The sequence below is a fragment of the Odocoileus virginianus genome, chromosome 9 (genome assembly GCF_023699985.2).
Source record: "Odocoileus virginianus isolate 20LAN1187 ecotype Illinois chromosome 9, Ovbor_1.2, whole genome shotgun sequence".
In the NCBI taxonomy this organism is placed as follows: domain Eukaryota; kingdom Metazoa; phylum Chordata; class Mammalia; order Artiodactyla; family Cervidae; genus Odocoileus; species Odocoileus virginianus.
The window spans coordinates 8,645,154-8,672,603 of NC_069682.1; the positions used below are offsets into that span (position 1 = coordinate 8,645,154).

A 27,450-nucleotide genomic window follows, 5' to 3' on the forward strand; every position below is an offset into this window, starting at 1 on the left:
TATTTCTCACTTCCACTGTATAATCATAAGGGATTTGATTTAGATCATACCTGAATGGTCTGGTGGTTTTCCCCACTTTCTTCCATTTAAGTCTGATTGTGGCAATAAGGAGTTCATGATCTGAGCCACAGTCAGCTCCTGGTCTTGTTTTGCTGACTGTATAGAGCTTCTCCATCTTTGGCTGCAAAGAATATAATCAATCTGATTTCGGTGTTGACCATCTGGTGATGTCCATGTGTAGAGTCTTCTCTTGTATTTTTGGGATGTATTTAAATTTGAAAATTTAAAAGCACCAGTGAAAATGGTATTATGGTCATCAAGTGCTATTTGCTATGTTCTGACTCTTTGTAAGACCTTCTGCAAGAGGCAGAAGAAAACATTGGTCTTGGCCTTCAAGAAATTGACAATTGAGATGGAAAACTGAGAACTACAGGCATGTGCTGCATAACAAATATCAGTCATAATAATACTAACTGCAACTAAATTTATGTAATCCTTATTATCCATAGATTGTGTTCTAAATACTTTACATGTTGTCATTCATTCCATGCTCATCTGTGAGACAAGTGCAGTTATCATCCCACTTTACAGACAAGGAAAGTAAAGCATGGAGCAATAAGGTTGTGGTCAGAGGCCACTTGACTAGGATGCACCACAGCTAACAAACCAGACAGAGTGACAAGTGCCAAAGGGAAGATACAAAGATACACAGGAACATGTTAAAGGACCTTGGGGGCAAGGAGCATCTCTGGTGTGGGGTTATCTGTGCCGTGTGGGTAGAGAATAGGAGTTTTGAGCTGGAATCTGAAAGTTGCACAGATGTCATACAGTAGAAATAAGCTGTTGTGGTTGGGTGGAATAGTATCCGTGAGCCGTTGGAAGTAGGACATCAAAAAACCTATTTTCTGTTCAACAAATAGATTCACTTGGCCTTAGTGATAGATCCATTCATCTGCTTAGTAATGCATTGCTAAGGTACAGCCCTGATTGCCAAGAACTCTTAGTGGCAAGCTAAGAAATTTGGGTCAAATCAACAAAAAGCAAAAATTTTCAACTCTTGGATGCTGTTTGGGTATAAGTAGTTTTTTAGTGTGATAGTTGTTGCAAATTCATCATTCTCTTTCTCCCTCTAATTCCTTCTCAGAAAATCCTCTCTGATTATACCTAATTAGGCTTTTCTTCTCCTTAGCCATCGCTATCAGCATTTGTAGATCCTTCACTATATGCCAAATTAGATTTTCAAGTTTCTGACAGACTGTGCTTTACAAGCTGCAATTTGCCATCTTCATAACTCTGGCCTTCGAATAAACATGTCTTTAATTATTTGTGTAAGTCGAACTCATACTCAATTCTCTAGAATAGGCACTGTCTGATAGAAATAAATGAGAGTCACATATACAACTTTAAATTTTTTAATAGTCACATTAAGGAAGAAAAAAGGTGAAAACAATTTTAATAATCTATTTAACCACTATATCCAAGATATAATAATTTCAACATGTAGTTAATATTAAAATATTGATTAAATATGGTTTATTCTTTTCTCAGAAACTTATTGACCTATTACAAAGAGAACTGATACTCTGCCACTCACCCTAGTACCACTGCAGGAATATTTAAAGTACTGACATGCTTTTTAAAATTATGTATTTATCAGTTATTAGGCTGCAGCAGGTCTTAGCTGCAACAGGCAGCATCTTCTGTCTTCCTTGCGGCATATGGGATCTTTAGTTGTGGCATGTGACATCTAGTTCTCTGACCAGGGATCGTCAGTGGATCTCGAAGTCTTAGCCACTGGAACACCAGGGAAATATGCTGAAATGCCTTTTTTCTTTTTTTCATCTTCTGGCCTCACCACATGGCATGTGGGATCTTAGTTCTCAACCAGGGATTGAACCCATGCCCCCTGCAGTGGGGCCTGGGGTCTTAACCGCTGGACCACCAAGGAAGACCCATGAAGTGCTTATTGATACATAGTGTTTGGCAAACAGTTACGTAACTCCTCTGCCAGCCAATGTGATGGTATTTGGAGATGGGCTCTTTGAGAGGTAATTGGGGTTATATTAAGTCATGAGGGTGGGTCCCTTCATAATGGGATTCTTGTTCAGTCGCTAGGTCACGCCCAACTCTTTTCAACCTCATGACTGCAGCATGCCAGGCTCTTCTGTCCTTCACTGTCTCCCAGAGTTTGCTCAGATTCATGTCCATCGTGTCGGTGATGCTGTCTAAGCATCTCATCCTCTGATGCCCCCTTCTCCTTTTGCCTTCCATCTTCCCCAGCTACAGGGTCTTTTCCAATAAATCAGCTCTTTGCACCAGGTGGCCAAAGTATTATAGCTTCAGCATCAGTCTTTCCAATGAATGTTCAAGGGTGATTTCCTTTAGGATTGACTGGTTTGATCTCCTTGCAGTCCAAGGAACTCTCAAAAGTCTTTTCCAGTACCACAGTTCAAAAGCATCAATTCTTCAATGCTCAGCCTTCTTCATGGTCCAACTCCATGTCCATACATGACTACCGGAGAAACCATAGCTTTGAGTATATGGACCTTTGTTGGCCAAATGATGTCTCTGCTTTTTAATATGCTGTCTAGGTTTGATTTGTGGCTGTATTAAGAAAAGGAAGAAAGGTCTCAATCTCTGTCTCTGAACACACACTGAGGGAAGGACATGTGAGCACACAGCAAGCCAGGAGGAGGACCCACCAGAAGCTGGAACAGCCAACAACTCAGTCCTGGACTGTTCACTCCCAGAGCTGTGAGAAAACAAATTTCTGTTGTTGAAGCCATTCAGTCTATGGGGTTTTGTTATGACAGTCCTAGCAGACTAATACAGTCAGTCGTTGTGTTAGGAAAATCTGTGATAATGATTTCTAGACCTCTTAGTTAAACCTAGTCTAAAATAGTAGTAGACTATTTTACTAAAAAGAGTAGATTAAAATAAAATCTTCCTAGAAATAGAAAATACCATTTTACATTAATCCATAGTATATTTCCCAAGGTTGTCATAAAATAGCATCTCAAAGTATTTGGTTTTAAAACATTTTTCTTAGTGTATATGGCAAATCATTGCTCTCATCATCATGCTTCTATACACCCCATTTCCTGTTATACCAGATGTTGCCTGATTTTTTCCCCCACCAGGGTCAGTTTTAAAAATGAAGTTTATTAAACTTGTTTTGTTCTGCAAGACCAGGCTGTTCCCCTCTTTAACTCTCCCTAAGTCTCTTGGTCTGCTATCTTTCCATCTGTGTACAAGGTTCATGAGGATGCTGGACATTGGAAATGGCTAGAAAGGTAAATGTTCTTTTTTAAAAAGTGGATGTAAAAGGATATAAATAAATAATTCTTAAAATAATATTTTAAAAAGCACTTTTTAAATGTTTAAAGTATATATACCCAACAAAATTAGAAAATGAACTTGCAAGGTCCAGCATGAGAGTCAGACTCTTAACTTGGTTGGTTGGAATGTCAGAAAGTGAGCAAAACATTTCATTGAGCCTCAATAACTGATTTGTCATTTGAGAGGCAATCGCCCCTCCATCAGTTCTAGAAATTCAGCTAACAGTCATACACCCAGGGAGCATCCAAGACTTTTTCTTCTTTTCCTCTTTCTACTCTCCTGATATGCCAAGTAACTCTTGACACTTCTCTCTTCTGCCCCATCCATGGCTTCTGTTTCCTCCTTTCTCCTTGAGTAAATCTCTGCTTTAAGCCACTCTCTACTTTGAAACTTTCTCTGTATATTTTACCACCAAACAGCCCAAGTCAAAGGAGCTGGTGGATTCCTTTCATCATAATCAGATATGAATTCTCTCCTGGTGGGTGGAGGTCTCCTGAGAGGCCACCTTAATTCAGAGTCTGTTGGCCAGTCTACAGGTGGCTGCTCAGGATCCAGCCTTCACCAGTCATCTGTGGTCTAGTGCTCAGGATTATATGGTACAAAGCACCTCTTTCCCCAACTTTCCCTCATTAGATGGCAGGCCCTGGCTCAATGTTCCCTAACAGAAGGCAGCGTGGCGTCAGAGAGCTGTAAGTCAGAACAGAGGCAGCATTCACATTTTTGCTCTTAAGCAGTGGAAAACAGCTTACTGACTATCTTTCTGCCTTGGCTTCAGTTCTGCAGAAGCCAACTCTGAGATAGGGATGCAGGTACAAATTGTTTATTTGGGAGGTGGTCCCAGGAAGCCACAGGTGAGGCTTGGGGGAGTGAGAAGGACATCCAATAAGGGGTACTGTAATGAGCAGGTTACTTCTGAGGGGAACTGGGGCTCCATTCCTCAGAGATACCCATAGAGAATATTCACAATCGTTTGCCTAAGAGATGGGGAAAGTGAAGTCTTCCCTCCTGAATCCTTTGGGAGTCAGGGAGCTGGACATTGGCTCCTGGGTACTTCTGGCTCTTCTGGGTCAAAAGTGCTTTTCATCAGAGTCTTGGGAAGCAGCTCATCTCCTGGAACCATTTGTTGCATTCTCAGGGAGAGTCCAGTGGGTATGGGGGATAGGGGAGGCTGGCTATTGCAAGGCTTAGCTGACCTCTCTTCTTTTGTATTCCAACTGCTCTAGCTCTCAAGAGATCAATTCTCTGTAGATCTTAGAGATGGGCTTGGGCTGAGAAAAAGTAAGAGATGAGTGGAGTGAATCCAGCTTCAAGACTCCCAATACAACAAACACATAGGATTGTTTAGAATGGCTGAAGCTGTGATTCAATTTGAATATCTCATAGGAGAGGCCGTAGAAAAGTAGCTTATGGCAGATCCAAGTAATGAATCCTTCTGCAGCCATCCAAATTAAAAAGTATATTCAGTAACATGTGGGAAAGTTAAAGGGAAACAAAGACAGAAAAAAGGAAGCACACCCATTTTCACTTGAGTGAGTCTGTGGATCTTTCTGGATGTGAGGAACAAAGAGCTGCTCAGAAGTCCTCCAGCTCTTCGCAGCTCACATAAACTGAGTAACTCTCACAAGGGCTCCAAGGCCTTATCTTAGTCTACAGACGTGTCCCTTTCCATCATTTGGAAAGGAGACTTCAGTTATGCTCTGACAGGGCAGGTTCTAACTGGGTCCTTGGAGACTGGAACCCCTGGATCTCAGCAGGTCAGCTCTTGGCATCTTAGCCCCTCTCTCCAAGTGCCTGCCTGAAAACAGCCAGAGCCCAGAAGCTGAAGCAGCTTTGAATCTGGACAGAGTCTGTGTATTGCCTCAGCTTCTCTGTGGAATGAAATAATCAAGAAGTGTCCAACTGCTAGGCTGTGACCCCAGCAGAGTGAAGATCCAAATACCCCTCCGCCTCTCATCTTAGACAGTGGTCCTCTCAGCAGTACTGTCTCAAAGACCTAGTATTATCAGATCAAATTAAACCAAAGTGTAAACAAAATTCTTCTCTTTCCCCTGATTTATAGATGACTACTTTTAAAATATTTACTTGGCTGGCACTTAGAATCTTGATCCTCATTGTGGTGTCTTTAGTTGTGACATGGGGAGTGCTAGTTGCAGCCTTCGGGATCTAGTTCCCAGGTCAGGGGTCAAACCCTGCGTTGGCAGCTTGGATTTTCAGCCACTGGACCGCCAGGGAAGTCCCTCGGTGAACATTTTCATAGAATCGCAAGTCAGTCTGTGTTTGGAGCCATAGCTGCTTTTCACGCTTGTGCCCTGATCAAAGTTTTCTCTCTCTCTCTCTCTCTCTCTCTCTCTCTTTAATGATTTAAAGAGAGCCTGCAGTGCAAGGCTTAGCAAGGGAGAGGGAGGCAGGAACAGAAAGGCATCAGAGGATGGAGGTCAAGGATAGCAGGTCACAGACAACGAAACAAGAGCAGATTTGCCTTTGTTTACATTGCCAAAGGGGAAAAATTAACTTGATGGAAAGGGTAATTAAGCATTTCTTTTCCCATCATGGTCCAACCCGGTTTCACACCCAGCTGTTGTGTTTCACGTCGTGATGCTCCTTCGTGGAGCCGCAGAATGAAAGACAGCTAGAGTGTCCTTGATGTCACACAGCACCACTTCCCCACTGTTAACCTTTCCTTTAAAAATAGGGAAAATCTGTGTAAAAACTCAAGTAGGCAGATAGCAAGTGAAGAGTAGAAAGGTTTAGAGAGTTGTTGTCTGGAAGGAAGAGATAATTTGAACAATTCAGCAGATTAGCATTATAAAATCTTCAAGAGGGATTATCTGCCTAGACACCCTCAGGTCCTAAGAGGCTGAAACTGAGATTGTATAAAGTGAATGGAGTTTCTCCTTGTACCTCTGGAATCACACCCCCAAACTAGTGCCCATCCACTCATGATCAGTTCTCTTATTTGCTTATATTTGCAAAAACAACTTGCAGAAGAATTATTGCCTCCAGTCTTGGAACAAGCTGGTTTACCCAGGTGTACTGTTTGGAATTTGGAATATGTTTTCTAACTGAAACAAAGTTAGGGACTTCCCTGGTGTCCAGTGGTTTGAGACTCCACACTTTCACTGCAGGAGACATGGGTTCCATCCCTGGTGGGGAACTAAGATCCCATATGCCACAGAGTGTAGCCAAAAAAAAAAAAAGAAACGAAGTTAGTAGACATGATGGTGTATAGACATCATCTCCTCTGTGTCTCAAAGACTCTTAGTACCTAGATTCTGCAACCCTGGGAATGATTCTCCGCCTTTTAATGGGGGTTAATGAGAGCATAATGGAGACAAATGACTAACCACAGCTCAGCTGCCATCGCTCAGAGCAACATCCTGGCCTGTGCACCCAGATCCTTTTCAGGCAAATACAGTCCAGCCTGTGTATCCAGCATCGCAGGTACCACACACAGTTCAGAGCCTTGCCATCTGAATCCTCTGCAAATATATTACAGGATATATCTTTCCTGTATGTATGAAGGTTTCATCACTGCAAAGCTTCAAGGAGACCCTAATCGGCTGTAGAGACTCTAGTTTATTGTGAATGATCACACTGTTCAGCTGGAAGAAAAACTACTTTATTCCAATTGCTTCACACATTAAACCAGCTATTCAAAGGAACAGGCCAGGATAAATGTTTTCCTTGGTTTAATCAGTTTACGAGAATCAAAGAAAATCCTGGTGATTGTGCTTCTGTGTGACTTGCGTGTCAAGCCTAGGTACTCACGTGAGGAGGCTTGCATGTTACAGAGCAAGAATATTTTATGTGTAGGTGTTCGTTCATGGTATTTATTTTGTTCGGACCCAGTAGACCTTTTGCACCCAAGTGACCTCTTGCCTCTTCTCTCAGTAGTAGGCAGGGACTGCCTCCCTTACTATATGGATTTAGTTCACCTCCTGGCTTGGAAATGTTCTCAAAGACAGTTAATCATCCATTCGCAAAGTGTTTTTTGACAGCTGGATTATCCTCCTCATTTATTAAATATATCTCCATATTGTTTTGAGCTATTTGCTCAAATCAAATCTTCCTTAAGAATTCAAGAATTGCCATCACTGATGAATTTATGCATGGACATCAAATTCTATAGCTGGCTCCTCAATTATAGTACTAAAAATCTTTTGTAAAATGGCAGTGTCACTGACACTATACATTTCTTTTTTTTTTTTCTTTTTTTTTTCTTTTTTTTTTTTCCATTTATTTTTATTAGTTGGAGGCTAATTACTTTACATCATTGCAGTGGTTTTTGTCATACATTGAAATGAATTAGCCATGGATTTACATGTATTCCCCATCCCGATCCCCCTTCCCACCTCCCTCTCCACCCGATCCCTCTGGGTCTTCCCAGTGCACCAGGCCCGAGCACTTGTCTCATGCACCCAACCTGGGCTGGCGATCTGTTTCACCCTAGATAATATACATGTTTCAATGCTGTTCTCTTGAAACATCCCACCCTCACCTTCTCCCAGAGTCCACAAGTCTGTTCTATAGTTATTTTTAACCTTGTTGGAGTCACATATCCCCGTATGACAGAAGCTCTCTCCTCCCAGAAAAAAAATGAACATATGAATATAAGCACACACTTGCATATCATTTCAAAAAGGTTTGTGGACCCCTGGAGTATATTTTGTGATGCTGTAGGGTTAGCAGCTTTTGTTCTAAGGGGACATTTTCAAAAGAAAGTGTATTTATTTTGATTTATAGTCTAGATATGTTGATTAAAAATTCAGTAGTATCATCATTTGTCATCACAACTTAAATCTATACATGTACTAGCCTGTGTAGACATGTGTGATTGACTGCATTAAAAATGACCTACCATTTAGCATTTCTGTCTTTAGAACTTTTGCTTGGCTATTCAATTTAATATTTGCATTTGAAAAAATTGTCAAATAGGACATTGACCTTAAGGATTTTCAAAGTCAGGATCTACATATAAATTTAATTTAAATTCTTTATTAAAGTAACATTGACTGAATCTCAGAATTAAGTGATAACTCTTCTACATTTTTTGAACACTATCAAATGATAATTTTTAGAATTAAATAAAATGTGAATCCAAGGTGATTCAAGAACTTAGTATAATAAATAACAAAACAACAACAACAACTAAGAATTTAGTATGTACAACTACAGTTTTCATGGTAGTTTATGGAACTTACAAAGGAAAAATAACCTCTTTTAATGACTATATACTGGATTTATTTTCCCTCTTTCTGATTATGAATAATGACTTTATGTGCACATAGAGTGCAGTTTTCATCACCTCCAAAGCAGAAAAGCTCCTGTCATTTCAAACCTTTGACTAGGTGTAATGTAATAGGAGCTATGGTTTAAAACATTCAGGATCGAATTTAGTCTGGCAGAGTTCATGAGGCTGGAAATTCACATATCTCTTTGAATAGAAAAACCGTGGTAGGAACAATCTTCCATAGGCACCTGGATTTTTGTGCATGCTGAATGAGCTTATATTTTCTATCTTCCTTTATTACTGTGGATAAAACAGAGGCACAGACATGAAAGTGTTTCTGGAAAGAGACTCACATATGAGACAAGATGAACTTGTGGCTTTGGTAATGGGCCATGTGATGTGAAATCTTTGTCATCACATAAAAACATGTATTTCACACAGAATATACTCAAATATCATATTTCTAGGATACATAGTTCTTTATATATTTTATTTCCAAAATCAGGGCATATCTTTAAAATTTAGAGTGTGTTATAGTTCATTTGGTCTCATCTTCTAAACTCTACACAAGATAATAGAGCAAATAACAATTGATGGTGTCTTGGATTCAATGAAATACATTGTATACATTAGAGTACATAAGATCAGAAAGTGCCTTAGCAATGTTGTAGCAACTCCTCAAGGAAGTTGAAATTTAAGGGTCATTTAACTTGCCAAAGACACAGATTTTGTTGTCAAAACTGGCGTAGTCTAGAAATTAATTTTTTTAATATTTTCACCCATTTTATTTGACTCATAGCACCGTAAACTTATAAACTCACTGTAAATCACTTTTCAAAAGACCATTTCTTAGGTCATATTTGGTTCATGAAGCATAATGTTTACGTAAATTATAAAGTGTAGTGAGTTATTCTTAAGTATAAATGAATAAATTTTAACTGCCTACAAAATCTTGGATAATTTTGAAAGAAATGAGTGTTGTACCAGAGTACATATCAAATGATACCATTTTCTATAAACTGATAAAACTAAAACACTTTCAAAATTAAATTTAGCCTGGTCCATATAGTACCTTTTTAAAATTGTTCATTTTCAGTGTTCATGTGGAAAAAAGTATTCAAATGATATTTTTTAATTCATGTGTTAGGTTCAAAATTTAAAAGGCATATTTTAATGGGAACTGGTTTAAAACAGTTTGACTTGAGTGAGATAACAGTTTGGGAAATGTTTCTGTGCTGAAGTTTTGCTTCCAAATTTGGACTTTGAAATTTATTGTCAGTCTCAGAAAGAAATAAGAAGCTGTGCAGATAATTAAACATTTGCCTCGGGGTAATTATTTGCAGTTAATTAAAACCATACACTTTGGGTGTATGCTTGCTTCACTGGTTATTAAATCTGAATCATATGTTAACTACCCAGGTTTCTCACTTGTCCATCAAATGCTGCTAGTGGCAAGTTGGAGAAACAAACTTTCTCATCATATTCCAAATCATATTGTTTGAAGCTGTCTCCTCGTTTTGGGGGCAGGAGTACAAAAAAGTGGGTAAGAGAAACAAATCAAGAATTATTTGTTTTAGATTCCATCTGATTCAGCTCTATTAGGGGTTAAAACACAACTGAGGAGCATGAACTCAATAGAGAAGCTATTTGTAAGTAACAGACGTGCTGGCCTGCCATCCCCTGCTCTCTCCACGGCCACACGCATACAAGATTAGCTCATGGCTTTTTGATATCTTTGGATTGCATTTAACCTCCAAAATCGCTGCAGATGGTAACTGCAGCCACAAAATAAAAAGACGCTTATTCCTTGGAAGAAAAGTTATGACCAACCTAGACAGAGTATTAAAAAACAGAGACATTACTTTGCCAACAAAGGTCCATCTAGTCAAGGCTATGGTTTTTAGAGTAGTCACATATGGATTTGAGAGTTGGACCATAAAGAAAGTTGAGCACTGAAGAATTGATGCTTTTGAACAATGGTGTTGGAGAAGACTCTTGAGAGTCCCTTGGACTGCAAGGAGATCCAACCAGTCCATCCTAAAGGAAATCAGTCCTGGGTGTTCATTGGAAGGACTGATGCTGAAGCTGAAACTCCAATACTTTGGCCACCTGATGCAAAGAGCTGACTCATTTGAAAAGACCCTGATGCTGGGAGGGATTGGGGGCAGGAGGAGAAGGGGACAACAGAGGATGAGATGGTTGTATGGCATCACTGACTCGATGGACATGAGTTTGAGTAAACTCCGGGAGTTGGTGATGGTCAGGGAGGCTTGGCATGCTGCAGTCCATGGGGTTTCAAAGAGTTGGACATGACTGAGCAATTGAACTGAACTGAACTGAACTGAACCACATGAAAAATATACACTAGATTGTAACCTCTTTGAGGGCAGAGATTTGTTTTGTTCACTGTTGATTCCCCAGTATCAAGAACCATGTCTGACGTAGAGTTGGCCCTTAATAAATATTTGTGGAATGAATGAAAGATTTATTTTCTGTCATCCTACTGATCTACTCACATGCTCTTCCCAATGATTTTTGAAGAGCCTCCAGAGAAGTCTCAAACATCCAACAGGGGACCGTTTCCAGCTTTGCATGAGTCCATAAGTTGCTGGAATCCTTTTAGCCACATTATTTCCTGTGAAGTACATCATATGATTTAAGGAAAAAAAGTGAACTTATACTGATCCCTCCTTTAAATATGCTACACAAGGGAGAGGGTGAAGTTGCACAGAACAGAAGATCTGTGTTCCCCGTTTGCTATTGTTGTACTGATATAGTTCCTGAGGAAGGTGATTTTGATTACCACTGGATTTCAAAGCTCTACATCTGGCCTTTTCAAGGACACAAGGCTCCCATATATGCACAACAACAATAATGGAAGCATTAAGGACATTAAAATTATATTCCTTTAATCTTCTCTATTTTGCTTCCTTTCATATCGTTCTGCACAATTCTCCTAAGACTTTCACTGATGCATAAAGCCTGCTTATATTTTCTTCTTTGTTGTACAAAAGATGTTCCAACTGAATCCTTACCATTTTTACCTTGTAAACTTTGTGAAGACATCATATGTAGTACTTTAAGAAAAGCTTATTTATTGATGAAGATATTTAAGCATTTTAATGATTTTTTTTAAATAAGAAAAATTTTTCCCCAAACAGTTATCTGTTCTTTGAGTGTTGGAGGCTGCTGTATTTCCTGGTTCAAAACACTGACTAAAGATTTTGTTTGTTTGTTATGTCAGATTCTGCAGAGGATGATAATATAACAAAAGACAGTGAAGCAACAGATCATTCTGTGTGTGACCAAGAGCATCCCAGTGGTAAGTTGTGGGACTTGTTTGTTTTCTACTAAGGAATATTGCATTTTATAAAACCCGGATTTTAGTTTCTCTGGAATCTTGAACAACTCTGAGATTTAGGGATGCCTACCCTCCACACAGTCAAAAATCAGTGAACAACTTTATAGTCAGCTCTCCCTATCTGTAGTTTCATATCCAGTTATTCAACCAACCACAGATTGTGTTGTACTGTAGTACATATTTGTTGAAAAAAAATTTACGTGTATGTGGACTGCATAGTTCAAACTTGGGTTGCTCAAGTGTCAACTTATTTCATTAGTGCTAGATACCAGCTGATCGGTCAGTCAGTCAGTCAGTTCAGTCACTCAGTCATGTTCAACTCTTTGCAACCCCGTGGACTGCAGCACTCCAGGCTTCCCTGTCCATCACTGGCTCCCAGAGCTTGCTCACACTCACGTGCATCGAGTCGGTGATGCCATCCAGCCATCTCATCCTCTGTCGTCCCCTTCTCCTCCTGATTGGTAGCTGACACATTTAGAAGGGCTGTTTGCTCTCCACAGTCCTTGTTGCTCGCTAATTTTGTACCAGGCTGGCTTCATTTATCTTTGTTACCTGATTGAGCTCTATAGGCATTGGATTTGTGACTGCTGCAAGAAAAATATGATACCAGTGAGAATAAATGTGAAACATGGAGACAGTAAAATGCATCTCCTTGAAATACCAAGAAAAGATAATAGAACAAACAGAAATGAAGCCATCTTTAAAAAAAAGAAAGAAAGAAAGAAAGAAATATTTTCCTAATGTAAACCAGTTCCTCCACCCAAAGCACAAGAGTGCATGTTATATTTATAGGCAAAGGTAATGAAGAGTCATATGAGAACAGAAACCTACAAATCCTCATGGAATTTCTGAAGATCAATAATAAAGGAAGGCTTTTAAAGCATCTTGGAAATTCAAAATCAGTTTATAACTAAAATCACCAAATTCAAATTAGCCTTAGTCTTCTTCCACAACTCTAAATTCTCAAAAAAAAAAAAAAAAAATGGAGTAACATTTCCAGAGCTCTAACGGACACTGCATCTATATTTAGTGAAGTTATTATTCATGCATGAAGTCAAGAGTAATATTTTCTCAGGAATAGAAGGATTAAGAAAACATGCTACCCAAAGTGTCCTTTCTGAAGGAACTGACAAAAGGTCTGTGCAAAAGCAATAAATACAGAGAGAAAGGAAACATTCAAAACTGAGAAAGGCACAGCCAGAAAGGACCATGTGATGAAACTCATTTAAACATATGAAGATGTTGGAGTAATTGTTTCAAAATTAGTACCAAAGAGCTTACTTAAATGGCTGCTTTTACCTTTGAAAATTATAGTATTATTTTTAATGAGAAAGAAAAAGAAGGAGACAGTTTTTCTTTCAGCAATGAGAGACTAAATAATGTAGACCATTACTCCGACTGGACAACCTGGACTATACACACACACACACACATACATCTTTATATGTATATATAAAGATGAACATAGAGAGAATTTGAAACTATTTTTACTTTAGGGCATTTACTGTTTCTGCAAAAGCCATCTTAAAGTCCCACTGCTCAAAAGGGCCGTGATCATGTGATATTTTGGGTTGAAACCCCAAAGATGTATATTCTGCAGGAAGGATGAAACAGATATAGATCAGCCTTCTGAGACTGCTGCTCAGCTTTAAATCATCTCAATCCCCAAATTAAGTTGAGATCAACCTAGATTGCCAGTCCCTTTAGGTACCTGAAAAAAGCAAATGTAAATTATTTACTAGGTGAAAGAAAGAGCATTGTAAATGCCAGAAAATGTAATAGCCAGAAAAAGTAAAGAAACAAGATAACATGTAAAACAAAAAGTCAAGAGTAGCAAACCCACTTAGGCTGAAAATATTAGTGTTATAAACCCAAAGTATAAAACACAAAGACCATGCAGCCAGTTCCTCCACTGACAAGACAAGATGGAAAATTTTAGCTGAGAACTGAGAATTCAAAAGAGAAAAAGAAAAAGTCCAGAACTAAAAGATGCCACTCTAAAATAAAGAATTCAGTGAATAGGTTTATGGCTTATTAGATGCAAATGAGGGCTTCCCTCATAGCTCAGTTTGTTAAGAATCTGCCTGCAGTACATGAGACCCGGGTTCGATTGCTGGGTCAGGAAGATCCCCTGGAGAGGGAAATGGCAACCCACTCCAGTATTCCAGAATTTGTGAACTAAAAGTTAGGTCTGAAGAATATATCTAAACTAAAAAACAGGAAAGAAAGAATGGCAAACTAAAGAAAGGGAAAAGATGTCAGGATAAAATGACAAAGTCTATTGCACATATAATTGGAATCCTGGACAGGAAGGAGAGAGGGAATTGGACAGAAAAAATATTTGAAGAAATTTTGGTGAGAAATTTCCTACAACGAGAAGGGATATCAAGTCACATGTTCCAAAAGTCCTTTGCACTCCAAGCAAAATAAACCCAAAGTCATCATAGTAAAATTGCTGAAAGCCAGTGATGAACAGAACATTCAAAAGCAGTCATCAAGCAATCAGACTGATAGCTGATGTTTCAGAAGACACGATGGAAATAAAAAGACAATACAACAGAATCACTGCCACCCAAGAACTCTAAGCCCAGAGAAAAATGTATGTTTCAGGAGTAAAGGTTTGGATGTCCCTGGGAGTCCAGTGGTTAAAACTCTGTGCTCCCAATACAGCGAGCCTGGGTTCAATCCCCGCCCAGGGAACTAGATCACACACGCCACAACTAAAGACTCACATGCCAGCAACTAAGACCTGGCACAGTCAAATAACTATTTAAAAAAAAAAAAGAATAAAGGTTAATTAACATTTCTGAGCAAGCAAGGAAAAGTGCATCACCAGAAAATTCTGGTGTTCTTCAGGTAGGAGGATATTGATGACAAAAGAAATTATAAGATGACAGAAGGAATTATAAGCAAGACAAATGGTAGTTATTGGATAAGTCTAAATGAACAGTGATGATACAAGTCAATGATGATTATAATAAGAATAGTGTATCGTGGAAGTTAAGATAGACTTAGAATCAAAATGCGTGGCAATAATGGCATTTATTAGCATGAGATTAAAAGTATGCTAATATTTTTCCATTGTCATGGAAAATAAAAGCACCAATTCATATTAAAATTTGGTCAATCTCAGTGATGCCTGAGAGTTAAAAATGAGGTAAGCCCTGTGGTTGTCCCCACTGACTGTCTGGAGAGACTTTGCAGGCCACAGTGCACAGTCCAGCAGACTTCCTGAGTTGAGGAAAGAGAGCTGAGAGTGATGGAAGACCAAGCATCTGGCATTTCCCAGGCGGAGTCCTGAAAAAGCGATAGCTCCACACAGGGAACACTCTAGAGACCCGTAGAGTGTGTGTGTGTGCCAAGTCGCTTCTGACTCGGTGGGACCCTGTGGACTGTAGTCCACCAGGCTTCTCTGTCTAAGGGATCCTCCAAGCGAGAACACCAGGGTGAGGTGCCATGCCTTCCTCCAAGGGATCTTCCTGAACTGGCATCTCTTATGTCTCCTGCGTTGGCAGGCGGGTTCTTTACCGCCAGCGCCACCCGGGAAGCGCAGAAACCTACAGGGTGAATCCTTCAAGTCTTCAGTGGAATATTGATTGCACATGTGCAAGAGACGGGGTAAACCAATTAAAGGACTTGAGGTCCTGATATCCGGGGCTTCCTCAGGAGTGAGAAGGGTGCCTGTTCCCACTAGCCAGACTGGAAAACCTGAGAATGCGTGGGGGGCTCAGAGGGGTTTGCCTCAGTAGTGGAGCAAAACTAGCAATACACCAAATACTGCTCTTGTCCTCTGCAAGCCAGCTTCAAAACAAGGCTTGAAAGGATCAAACTGTTTGTAAATAACTTAACTTATCCTAGAATGAAGCTCAAGAACATTTGTAAAACTAGAAACATACTTCACGTCCTACAGAGTAATCAACAAAATTACCAGGCGTGAAAAGAAGTATTGGAAGACAAATCTTGCAGTTCTTGCATTTCTGCATGTTTTTTGAGCAGAGAGCTTGAATGCCTTTGTTTTGGCCAATTTTTTCAAGGATGTTTGTACAGGTATACCTCTGAGATAATGTGGGTTATGTTCCAGACCACCCCAAGAAGGGAATATGGCAATAGATCCAGTCACATGAATTTTTTGGTTTCCCAATGCATGTGAAAGTTGGGTTTACACTATACTGTTGTCTATTACTTGTGCAATAACACCAGGTCTACAAAAAAAAAAAAAAAAAGCAATACATAAAGCTTAACTAAAAAATACTTTATTGCTAAAAACTGCTAGCTATCATCTGAGTCTTTAATGAATCATGACCATTTTGCTGGTGGAGGGTCTCACCTTGATGTTGATGGCTGCTGACTGATCAGAGTGGTGGTTGCTGAAGGTTGGAGCAGCTGTGGTAATTTCTTAAAATAAGACAACAATGAATTTTTCCACATCATTGACTCTTCCTTTCATGGACAGTTTAGCTATAGCATGCAGTGCTGTTTGATACCATTTTACCCACAGTAGACCTTCTTTCAAAACTGGACTCAATCCTCACAAACCCTATCGTTGCTTTCTCAACTAAGTTTGTATAATATTCTAAACCTTTTGCTGTCATTTCAACAATTTTACCAGAATTTGATTCCATCTCAAGAAACCCCACTCCAGTACTCTTGCCTGGAAAATCCCATGGATGGAGGAGCCTGGTGGGCTGCAGTCCATGGGGTTGCTAACAATCAGACACGACAGAGCGACTTCACTTTCACTTTTCACTTTCATGCATTGGAGAAGGAAATGGCAACCCACTCCAGTGTTCTTGCCTGGAGAATCCCAGGGACGGGGGAGCCTGGTGGGCTTCCGTCTATGGGGTCGCACAGAGTCGGACACGACTAAAGCAACTTAGCAGCAGCAGCAGTAAGAAACCACTATTTTTTGCTCATCCTTAAGAATTGCTCATCTGCTAAGGTTTTATCCTGAAATTGCAGCAATCAGTCACGTCTTCAGGCTCCACTTCTACTTCTAGTTCTCTTGCTGTTTCTACCACATCTACAGTTACATCCTCCCCTGATATCCTGAAACCCTCTTAAGTCATCCGTGAGTGTTGGAATCAACTTCTTCCAAATTCCTGTTAATGTTGTTATTTTGACCACTTCCCATGAATCATGAATGTTCCCTAATGGCTTTTCAAATGGCAAATCCTTCCCAGATTTTCAATCTATCTTGCCCAGATCCATCAGAGAGATCACTATCTATGGCAATTGTAGCCTTATGCAATATATTTCTTAAATAGGACTTGAAAGCTGAAATTGTTCCTTGATCCATGGGTTGCAGAAGGGATGTTGTGTTAGCAGGTGTGGAAACAATATTAATCTCACTGTACATCTCCATCAGTGCACCGGGGTGACCAAATGCATTGTCAGTGAGCAGTAATATTTTGAAAGGAATCTTTTTTCTGAGCAGTAGGTCTCAACAGTGGGTTTGAAATTTTAAGTAAAGCTTGTCATAAACAGCTGTATTCTGTCATCTGGGCTTTGTTTTTCCATCTACAGAGCACTGGCAGAGTAGATCAAGCCTAATTGTTAAGCGTCCTGGGATTTTCAGAATGACTAAGGAGCATTGGCTTCACAATCTGCATTAGCCCCTAACAAGAGAGTCAGGTTGTCCTTTGAAGTTTTGAAGCCAGGCATTGACTTCTCCCCTCTAGCTATAAAAGTCCTAAATGGCATCTTAAGGGCCGAGAGGAGCTACTCCACATTCGAGGTCAGGAAGGGCAACCATGAGGAGACACCCCTCATCCAAGGTAAGGAGCAGCGGCTGCGCTTTGCAGAAGCAGCCTTGAAGAGATACCCCACGTCCAAGGTAAGAGAAACCCAAGTAAGACAGTAGGTGTTGCGAGAGGGCATCAGAGGGCCAACACACTGAAACCATAATCACAGAAAACTAGCCAATCTGATCACACGGACCACAGCCTTGTCTAACTCAAAAAAACTAAGCCATGCCACATGGGGCCTCCCAAGACAGACGGGTCATGGTGGAGAGGTCTGACAGAATGTGGTCCACTGGAGAAGGGAATGGCAAACCACTTCAGTATTCTTGCCTTGAGAACCCCATGAACAGTATGAGAAGCAAAATGATAGGACACTGAAAGAGGAACTCCCCAGGTCAGTAGGTGCCCAATATGCTACTGGAGATCAGTGGAGAAATAACTCCAGAAAGAATGAAGGGATGGAGCCAAAGCAAAAACAAGACCCAGTTGTGGATGTGACTGGATAGAAGCAAGGTCCGATGCTGCAAAGAGCAATATTGCATAGGAACCTCGAGTATTAGGTCCATAAATCAAGGCAAATTGGAAGTGGTCAAACAGGAGATGGCAAGAGTGAACATTGACATTCTAGGAATCAGCGAACTAAAATGGACAGGAATGGGTGAATTTAACTCAGATGACCATTATATCTACTACTGTGGGCAGGAATCCCTTAGAAGAAATGGAGTAACCATCATAGTCAACAAGAGTCCGAAATGCAGTACTTGGATGCACTCTCAAAAATTACAGAATGATCTCCATTCGTTTCCAAGGCAAACCATTCAATATCACGGTAATCCAAGCCTATGCCCCAACCAGTAACGCTGAAGAAGCTGAAGTTGAACAGTTCTATGAAGACCTACAAGACCTTTTAGAACTAACTCCCAAAAAAGACATCCTTTTCATTATAGGGGACTGGAATGCAAAAGTAGGAAGTCAAGAAACACCTGGAGTAACAGGGAAATTTGGCCTTGAGGTACGGAATGAAGCAGGGCAAAGGCTAATAGAGTTTTGCCAAGAGAACACACTGGTCATAGCAAACACCCTCTTCCAACAACACACGAGAAGACTGTACACGTGAAAGTCACCAGATGGTCAACACCAAAATCAGATTGATTATATTCTTTGCAGGCAAAGATGGAGAAGCTCTATACAGTCAGCAAAAACAAGACCAGGAGCTGATTGTGGCTCAGATCATGAACTCCTTATTACCAAAATCAGACTTAAACTGAAGAAAGTGGGGGAAACCACTAGACCATTCAGGTATGACCTAAATCATATCCCTTATGACTAAACAGTGGAAGTGAGAAATATATGTAAGGGACTACATCTGATAGACAGAGTGCCTGATGAACTATGGATGGAGGTTCATGACATTGTATAGGAGACAGGGATCAAGACCATCCTCATAGAAAAGACATGCAAAAAGGCAAAATGGTTGTCTGAGGAGGCCTTACAAAAAGCTGTGAAAAGAAGAGAAGTGAAAAGCAAAGGAGAAAAGAGAAGATATTCCCATTTGAATGTAGAGTTCCAAAGAATAGCAAGGAGAGATAAGAAAGCCTTCCTCAGGGATCAATGCAAAGAAATAAAGGAAAACAACAGAAAGGGAAAGACTAGAGATCTCTTCAACAAAATTAGAGATGCCAAGGGAACATCTCATGCAAGGATGGGCTCAATAAAGGACAGAAATGGTATGGACCTAACAGAAGCAGAAGATATTAAGAAGAGGTGGCAAGAATACACAGAAGAACTGTACAAAAAAGATCTTCATGACCCAGATAATCATCATGGTGTGATCACTCACCTAGAGCCAGACATTCTGGAATGTGAAGTCAAGTAGGCCTTAGGAAGTGTCACTACGAACAAAGCTAGTGGAGGTGATGAAATTCCAGTTGAGCTATTTCAAATCCTGAAAGATGATGCTGTGAAAGTGCTTCACTCAATATGTCAGCAAATTTGGAAAACTCAGCAGTGGCCACAGGACTGGAAAAGGTCTGTTTTCATTCCAATCCCAAAGAAAGGCAATGCCATAGAATGCTCAAACTACTGCACAATTGCACTCATGTCATGTGCTAGTAAAGTAATGCTCAAAATTCTCCAAACCAGGTTTCAGCAATATGTGAACCGTGAACTTCCAGATATTCAAGCTGGTTTTAGAAAAGGCAGAGGAACCAGGGATCAAATTGCCAACATCCGCTGGATCATTGAAAAAGCAAGAGCGTTCCAGAAAAACATCTATTTCTGCTTTATTGACTATGCCAAAGCCTTTGACTGCGTGGATCACAGTAAACTGTGAAAAATTCTGAAAGAGATGGGACTACCAGACCACCTGACCTGCCTCTTGAAAAACCTATATGCAGATCAGGAAGCAACAGTTAGAATACTGGACATGGAACAACAGACTGGTTCCAAATAGGAAAAGGAGTATGTCAAGGCTGTACATTGTCACCCTGCTTATTTAACTTATATGCGGAGTACATCATGAGAAATGCTGGGCTGGAAGAAGCACAAGCTGGAATCAAGATTGCCAGGAAAAATATCAATAACCTCAGATATGCAGATGGCACCACCCTTATGGCAGAAAGTGAAGAGGAATTAAACAGCCTCTTGATGAAAGTGAAAGAGGAGAGTGAAAAAGTTGGCTTAAAGCTCAACATTCAAAAAACTAATATCATGGCATGTGGTCCCATCCTTTCATGGGAAATAGATGGGGAAACAGCAGAAATAGTGTCAGACTTTATTTTTCTGGGCCCCAAAATCACTGCAGATGGTGATTGCAGCCATGAAATTGAAAGACACTTACCCCTTGGAAGGAAAGTTATGAGCAACCTAGATAGCATATTAAAAAGCAGAGACATTACTTTGCCAACAAAGTTCCATCTAGTCAAGGCTATTGTTTCTCCAGTGGTCAGGTATGGATGTGAGAGTTGGACTATAAAGAAAGCTGAGCACTGAAGAATTGATGCTTTTGAACTGTGGTGGTGGTGAAGACTCTTGAGAGTCCCTTGGACTGCAAGGAGATCCAACCAGTTTTCCTAAACGAAATCAGTCCTGAATATTCATTGGAAGGACTGATGCTGAAGCTGAAACTCCAATACTTTGGCCACCTGATGCGAAGAGTTGACTCATTGGAAAAGACCTTGATGCTGGGAGTGATTAGGGGCAGGAGGAGAAGGGGATGACAGAGGATGAGATGGCTGGATGGCCATCACCGACTCAATGGACATGAGCTTGAGTAAACTCTGGGAGTTGGTGATGGACAGGGAGGCCTGGCGTGCTGCGATTCAAGGGGTCGCAAAGAGTCGGACACAACTGAGCGACTGAACTGAACTGAAGTCCAATAGAAAGCTGTTTGTCAACATTGAAAAGCTATTGTTTTCTGCAGCCGCCTTCATAAATATCTTATCTAGATCTTCCGGTTAACTTGATGCAGCTTCTACATCAGCACTTGCTGCTTCACCTTGTCCTTTTATGATATTGAGGTGGATGCTTTCCTTAAACTTCATAAACCAGTCCCTGCTAGTTGCAAAGCTTTCTTCTGCAGTTTCCTCCCCTCTCTCAGCCATCACGGAATGGAAGAAAATTAGAGCATTGCCCTGGATTAGGCTTTGACTTAAGCGAATGTTGTGGCTGGTGTCATCTTCTATCCAGGCCACCCAGACTTTCTCTGTATCGGCAAAAATCCACTTTTTTTTTTTTTTTATCATTCTTGTGTTTACTGGAGAAACACTTTGAATTTCCTTCAAGAACTTTTCTTTTGCCTTCTCAACTTAGCTAACTGCTTGGTGTGAGACACCTAGCTTTCAGCCTGTCTTAGCTTTTAACATGCCTTCCTCACTAAGCTTAATCATTTCTAGATTCTGATTTAAAGTAAGAGATGTATGACCCTTCCTTTTACTTGAACACTCAGACCATTGTAGGGTTACTTGACAAGATGCAGGAAAGTATGACCTATAGAGGAAGGGATACCAATTAATGGGAATCAATCCAGAAATGGCAGAGATGGGGTAATAATAGGAAAGAGCACATTAAAAAGCATTGATTGTGTTCCACGTCCTCAAGAAGCTAAAAGAAGGATTTCCATGTTCATTAGAAACTTGGAAAATATAGAAAGATACAACTGAATTTCTAGAGATGAAAGACAGAGTATCTGAGATGAAGATTATACCTGATGGGAATAATGGCAGGTGAGACAAGGCATAAGAAAAGATCAGTGAATTTGAAGTTGTAGCTATAAAAACTATCCAAATCCATACACAGAGAAAATGAATGACTGAAGGAAATGAAAAGAGCATCAGGGAGCCATGGAACAACTTCAAGTGATTCCACATATAATAATCATGAATTGGAGTCTCTGTAGGCAGGCATGGGAAGGGGAGACAGAAAAAAATATTTGAAGTAATAGTTGCTGAAATTTTTCAGAAACTTCATGAAAGTGATGAACTCACATATGAAAGAAATTCTATGACCCCAAAGCACAAGAAACATAAAATTATACTTAAGTACATCATAATCAACTCAGCCAACACCAGTGATAAGGCAGAAAATCTCAAAAACAGTCAGATGAAAGAGACAACTTACATACAGAGAAACAAATATAAGAATGAAGCACAAAAACTACTAACTACATGGAACTTCCTTGGCAGTCCACTGGTTAAGACTTTTCCTTCCAATGCAGGGGGTGTGGGTTTGATCCCTGGTCAGGGAGCTAAATTCTACATGCGTCATGGCCAAAAACTCAAAACATAAAAATAAACATAAGCAATACTGTACCAAATTCAATAAAGACTTTAAAAATGATTCACATCAAAAATATCTTAAAAAAAGAAAGGAAAAAGAAACTACAAACTAGAATTCCAGGCAAAAGCATGAATGAATCTTACAAACATTGTATCTTACAAACCTTAACTAAAGATAGTACCAATGCATATATGTTGGTATAAAAGCATATATGTTGTACAAGTTTATCTATATCAACTTTGAAACACAGGGAAAATAACTATGACAGGCAGGGTGTTTATTAAACTTGAGTGACTGGGGATGAGATACTGATTGGGCTGGGAGCTGGGCTGAGGGCTGGATGATTATCCTAAGAATTTGTAGTTTCTCTGTCTGCTTTTGATTATTTAATTGGGATCTGCATATCGTTTGTGTACTTTCCTGATTGTATATCGCATGTTGATAGAAGAGTTAAAAGAGGAAGAAAGAAAGGGAGGAAATAAGGAAGAGAGGAAAGAAAGGAAATTTCAGTGCCAGGGTTTGTAAAACAAAAATTCCCACGGGGAGCAAGGGTTGTCTACAAAGCTGACTTTGATAAAAATAGTAAAAAACTAAAAATCCTACTGTGCTCTGGTTTCTGACGATATCAGTTAGGCTTAAGAATAACTAGAATAACTTTGAAACAGTTTATGATACTTACAAATAGAATTAAATCACAAGAATTAAGGGAATAAATCTTGCTTTCTAATTTGCCCTGAAGATCATACCAACCATGAGAGTATATTTAGTAATGCAAATAAAAATAATGATAACAGTATAACCAAAAAACAGTATATGAAAGAGGATGACACGGGAAAATAGTTATGACAGTAAGCATAATTTAGGTTACTGAGTGTAAAAACCACTCAGAATGAATTAATTTCAATAAAATAGTAAGGCTTTAAAAATGCAAAGTTAAAGAAAAGTATGTTTGGGAAATGAATATCAAAAGAAAACATGGATAACTACTTTAGAATCTCTCCAGTTAGAATTCTAGCCAAAAAACTCAAGTGAGAAAGATTTGGTCATTTTATATCAATAAAAATTTAAAGCCCTGATGAAATATAAGAATGATGGGTTTTTATGTGTCAGATGATATAAGAAGATACACTGCAAATAAAATCCAATTGGAAATGCAATGTGGAATTCACAGATATGATATTATCAGTCAATGACAGAATAAATAGACTAAAAATGACATGACATCTTTTAAAAATGCGATTAACTATGTAGTCCTATTGGAGAGATGGACAGGCTGATCAATGAAACAGAATAAAGAGTTTGGAAATAGACCCCAGGAGATCAGGATTTCAGTACATATTTAGGCTGACATTTCAAAGACAGATGACTCAATAAATGGCACTACAACAACTAGTTGGCCATTTGAAAAAATAAACTGTATCCCAATCTCATCCCTTATGCCAACTTAAATTCCAAAAGGAGGAAAGATGAAATGTAAAAATGAAACTATAAAAATACTAGCTAAAAGAACCAAAGGGTATATATATACACAAAATTTATATAAGGTTTATATATATATAATTTTTTAGTTTTGAAATAAGGACTGCCTTTAAAATGTGAATGTATACAGACACAATTGCATTATAAAATATGTGCACATAGATGTGTATAACACTACATGTGTACGTAAATCCACATATGTCATAAAAGAGGAAAGTTAGTGGCTAAAGCTAAATATATAGATTTTGACATGATAAAGTGTGTAATCAAATTCCAAAGAAAACTACTAGGAAATGTATTCTCAGCCTAAATGACAATAAATCAGTTTTCTTATTCCAAAAATTAAAGCTTCATAAATCAATAATAATAATACTGTAAACAACTCAAGAAGAAAATGGGCAAAGGATTCAGTTGTAAGTCACAAAAGAGAAAATGCAGTCATTGTAAATATGAAGACATGGCCTATCTCTTCATTTCTTTAAGATGCAAATAAAACGTGATTTCAGTATCTTCTTCTTCTGAATATTAGACATTTAAATAGGATTGAAAGTACACAGAATTGGTATGAAGAAGGCATCCAAACATGCTCACACAGCATTGGTGGGAGATTAAAGGGCATAACCTCCTCATCAGCAATTTTGACAAAATGTCATAAAAGGTAAACTGTTTACCCTTCGATCCAGGAGTTATGCTTTAAGAATTTATCTTAAAGTAACAACCACCAAAAGTATAGAGAGAAGTATTCACAAAAATGCTCACTGCAGTGCTGTGTTTGATGGCGAAAACAAAACACAAAAGGGAACATCCCAAAATTTGTCCATAACATGGACTATAATGCATCTTATAAAATTTCTGAAGAAATTACAATGACAGTGTAAGCTGCTTATAAAATGTAAACTAAAAAAGAATCAAAATGTAGATTCATTGCAATGCCAGGGTACATTTATGTATTTCTGTATATTTGTGTATGTGTGTAGATACATTTTTTATATCTGGACATACACAAAGACACGCACTTATACAGACACATATGTATGTATACATATATACATACATACATATGTAGGTACATACACACACATATGCAAATGAATGATAGCACTTTACAGTATTAACAATGGCAATCCCTTAGTTGTAAAATTACTGGTAATTCCCAATACCTGTATTAAGTGTTTCTATGCAAAAACTGCCTTTCTTTTGTAACTACAAGAAATAATTGTAGCAATAATTTACATGGCCCTAGGAACTAAGAAATAGAGAACTAATAGAAAACTAAGAATAACTTAGAAATAATCAAGCTCACGTTAACCTAGGTTTAAAATTCATCTTAATCTGGGGTATTTTTAGACATAGTGAAAGTAAAACTTTGACCAATAGCAGCAATCAAGTTTCAAGCTTAACAAAATGACATAATTTCTATTATCTTTAAGAGATGCATCAGAGAAACAAAGTCTTTGTTCTTAGGAAGATCTGAGCATCTAATAATCTATAAATAACAAAGCTATATTATTGTTGCTATTGTTTGAAAACAGTCTATTTACCTACCAAGTGAGTTTAGGTTTATCCTCCTCTAGAAATATTTGACCCTAGACTGATGTTCCCAGACCAATTTTAATGCAAATTAATTAAAGCATTAGCTTGAGCCAAACTTAATTACCAGGCCTTCAAGAAACAATCATGTCATCCATTTCTAAAGGAAAGTGAATGGGTCTTTGGATTATCTGTTCTAATGGCCCCCTCCCATTAGTATGGATGACTGAGTTCACTGTATAAAAAATATATGTATAAACTGTAGGATCCTTTATGTTCTTTTGTTTCCTCTGCCAGGAGGGATTAGGGCAAAGGACAGTGGGTAGAATTCAACCAGACCAAAGGTAGAGAGGCAAACAAAGCGTGCCCCCATGGGGTCAAGAAAGTGGATGGAATGTGGTATGTCTGAGTGGCCGCAGAGAAAGGCAGATGGACTGGAGCCCCGAAAGTCATCACTGACACACAGCAGGCCTGCAAACAGGGCTTGGCGCTCATGCATACCCCCTCCTCCAACAACACACCGAATCCTGGCGTGGCCCAGGAAGGAGCAAGTATGAGCATTTTTGGATTTCAAAGCTGAGAACCTCATTTCTTTCCCCTTTTTTCACTACTTTGTTTTCAGAATCAGTGCAAAGAAACAGAGGAAAACAATAGAGTGGGAAATAGAATAGAAAATAATAGAATGGGAAAGACTAGAGATCTCTTCAAGAAAATTAGAGATACTAAAGGAATATTTCATCGCAACGATGGGCACAATAAAGGACAGACATTGTGTGGACCTAACAGAAGCAGATGTTAAGAAGAGGTGGCAAGAATACACAGAAGAACTATACAAAAAAGATCTTCACGACCTAGATAATCACAATGGTGTGATCACTCACCTAGAGCCAGACATCCTGGAATGTGAGGTCAAGTGGGACTTAGGAAGCATCACTAGGAGAAAAGCTAGTGGAGTTGAGCTATTTCAAATCCTAAAAAATGATGCTGTTAAAGGACTATACGCTCAATAAGCCAGCCACAGGACTGGAAAAGGTCTGTTTTCATTCCAATCCCAAAGAAAGGCAATGCCAAAAAGTGCTCAAAGTACTGCACAATTGCACTTGTCTCACACATTAGCAAAGTAATGCTCAAAATTGTCCAAGCCAGGCTTCAACAGTATATGACCCGTGAACTTCCAGATACTCAAGCTGGATTTAGAAAAGGCAGAGGAACCAGAGATCAAATTTCCAATATCCATTGGATCATCAAAAAACAAGAGAGGTGCAAAAAAACCATCTACTTCTGCTTTATTGACTATGCCAAAGCCTTTGACTGTGTGGACCACAACAAACTCTGGAAGATTCTTAAAGAGATGGGAATACCAGACCACCTGACCTGCCTCCTGAGAAATCTGTGTGCAAGTCAGGAAGCAACAGTTAGACATGGAACATGTTGGACATGGAACAACAGACTGGTTAAGATAGGGAAAGGAGCACGTCAAGGCTGCATGTTGTCACCCTGCTTATTTAACTTATATGCAGAGTGCATCATGAGAAACGTTGGGCTGGAAGAAGCACAAGCTGGAATCAAGATTTCCAGGAGAAATATCAATAACCTCAGATATGCAGAGGACACCACCCTTATGGCAGAAAGTGAAGAAGAACTAAAAAGCCTCTTGATGGAAGTGAAAGAGGAGAGTGAAAAAGTTGGCTTAAAGCTCAACATTCAGAAAACTAAGATCATGGCATCTGGTCCCATCATTTAATGACAAATAGATGGAGAAACAGTGGAAACAGTGACAGACTTTATTTTCAGGGTCTCCAAAATCACTGCAGATGGTGATTGCAGCCATGAAATTAAAAGATGCTTGCTCCTTGGAAGAAAAGTTATGACCAACCTAGACAGCATATTAAAAAACAGAGATATTACTTTGACAGCGAAGGTCCATCTAGTCAAAGCTATGGTTTTTCCAGTGGTCATGTATGGATGTGAGAGTTGGACTATAAAGAAAGCTG

General features: G+C 39.2%; 1 protein-coding gene across 4 annotated transcripts in view; it reads left to right on the top strand.

Annotated features, from left to right (window-relative positions):
* MACROD2 (mono-ADP ribosylhydrolase 2) overlaps positions 1-27,450 on the top strand; it is a 2,170,814-nt gene that overhangs the window by 2,049,327 nt on the left and 94,037 nt on the right. For all 4 annotated transcript variants that reach the window (XM_070471908.1, XM_070471910.1, XM_070471909.1 and 1 more), the window contains one exon: positions 11,814-11,891. In XM_070471908.1, coding sequence (XP_070328009.1) covers positions 11,814-11,891 — 78 coding nt within the window. The remainder of the gene's footprint in view (positions 1-11,813; positions 11,892-27,450) is intronic.